This window comes from Pygoscelis adeliae, unplaced genomic scaffold, assembly GCF_000699105.1.
Source record: "Pygoscelis adeliae isolate BGI_AS28 unplaced genomic scaffold, ASM69910v1 Scaffold318, whole genome shotgun sequence".
NCBI lineage: Eukaryota > Metazoa > Chordata > Aves > Sphenisciformes > Spheniscidae > Pygoscelis > Pygoscelis adeliae.
In genome coordinates, this window is record NW_008825430.1 from 889,343 (window position 1) to 891,213 (window position 1,871).

A 1,871-nucleotide genomic window follows, 5' to 3' on the forward strand; every position below is an offset into this window, starting at 1 on the left:
AAAGCAGTGCTGAATTTAGAGGCAATTGTTACTGAGCTCTGAACTAAGCATCGAGACACTTTGAGGGAGTTTCACTGAACCCATGTTGTGTGAGGGCACTGCTTTTCTTGAGAGGTCCTTCAAGTTACTTCAGACAAATCCATACCACAGAGATACATGCCACTCGACTGCTGAGAAGCTGCACTCTAGCAAGTATATAAATTCCTGGCAAGGTGTTCCTGAACAGGATGGGAAAATGGGACAGCTGAACAGCGGGGCAGTAAAAGCACTGACTTGTAACAGTTAAACAACAGGATGAAAGTGAAAAAACAAAGAAACATCCTACCACGCAGTGGCGCTCCCTTAAAAATCAGCACTATTTGGTTTCATAAGAACAATTATTTCCACATACAGGAGCGGTACTTTTATTCAATGGCTTCACCAAAACCTAGAGGCATTGCAGAAAATGTTAAACCAGGGTTTAGCCTCAGTGGGACTCCTTTTAGAAAGTTCCGTAAATTCTTAAAAAATCAACAACAAAACCACACACACAAAAACCCCCAGAACTTAACAGCAAGTGAAATACTTACTCAATCTCAAAAGCATAGCAAGGGAAGAAATCACAGGCCAACGATATCATCATTATCTGAACGTTACCGTGACTTACATACTCCGAGGACAACGATGTAAAGAGACCGCTAATATTTTATCTTCAGATCAACAACTGCTAAACAGCGCATTACTTATTTTTTATTTTATATTTATTTCAGGTAGCTGCTGGTTATCTCCGAACATAACGTGAACGTGTTGAGAACACAAGCATCTTACCAGCAGATAGCATCGTCCCATCTTCATACTGCTTCACTAGCACCACATCCACAAACTCTCTTGGTGAAATAATCCTCATGAAAGCTGAAGGGGTTGTGGTTCTGCATACAGAGACAGTCTGGAAATCGCAAAACAGGGTTATGTCAGTTGATGCTTTCAAACGTACAGCAGAAAAATCACTGTACTTTCTGGTGTTCTCTCAGTTACGCTTTCTAAACAGTACCAAGGAGTTCTATTACACCCTTTGCTGAACGAAAAGCCAATCAGCACAGTCAAAAGGCACTACGGTGTGTCGATGAAGGACAGTTTAATGGCGAAAAACAGAGTGATAATGCATTGCTTCCAGGTTGTTTGAGGACAGGTACCACAAGGGATGCCGAAAAGCAAATCTGGCGCATCTGTGCTCGTAGGACAGTTAAAATGCATCTCCTTTCCAGGAAGCACCACATCACATAGGATACAACTTGATACCAGATCTGTTTCACTGCAGCAACCTTAACACTATCATCCCTTTCTATGGAGGCTCTGTGGTGACAGGCTCCCCAAAACAGAGGTTTCTACCACGCTGGTAAGTGCTGGCAAGTCTGATAAAGTCTATGACTTTCAAGTGGCAGGTTGCAGCATTTCTAAAGTTTAGGTTTATAATTAATACTAAATGCCTGTAAGGTTCCCCCAAGAAAAATAATCTTCCCAGGACTTCCACGTACGTTCCTGGGACTGGTTGTGTTTGCACCCTGGCTGCCTCCAAGCACCTACATCCACTTCAGATTTGGGGATCTAAATCCAATGCCCTTTTAAGGTTCTGACACACTTAAAAATAAAAAAAAAAAATTTAGAAATTAGACTGTATAACCACAGCAGCTGAAACTACTGCTCATACATAGCCTTTTTCATCTGTAATTCTCCAAGGGAGCACTGCAGAGGAACCTGGACAGGCTGGATCGATGGGCTGAGGCCAAATGTATGAGATTCAACAAGGCCAAGGGCCGGGTCCTGCACTTCGGCCACAACAACCCCATGCAGCGCTACAGGCTTGGGGACGGGGGGCTGGAAAGCTGCCTGGC

General features: G+C 43.4%; 1 protein-coding gene across 1 annotated transcript in view; it reads right to left on the reverse strand.

Moving 5' to 3' along the window:
* STARD5 (StAR-related lipid transfer (START) domain containing 5) overlaps positions 1–1,871 on the reverse strand; it is a 5,661-nt gene that overhangs the window by 1,144 nt on the left and 2,646 nt on the right. Inside the window, exon 3 of the mRNA XM_009330976.1 lies at positions 808–925. Coding sequence (XP_009329251.1) covers positions 808–925 — 118 coding nt within the window. The remainder of the gene's footprint in view (positions 1–807; positions 926–1,871) is intronic.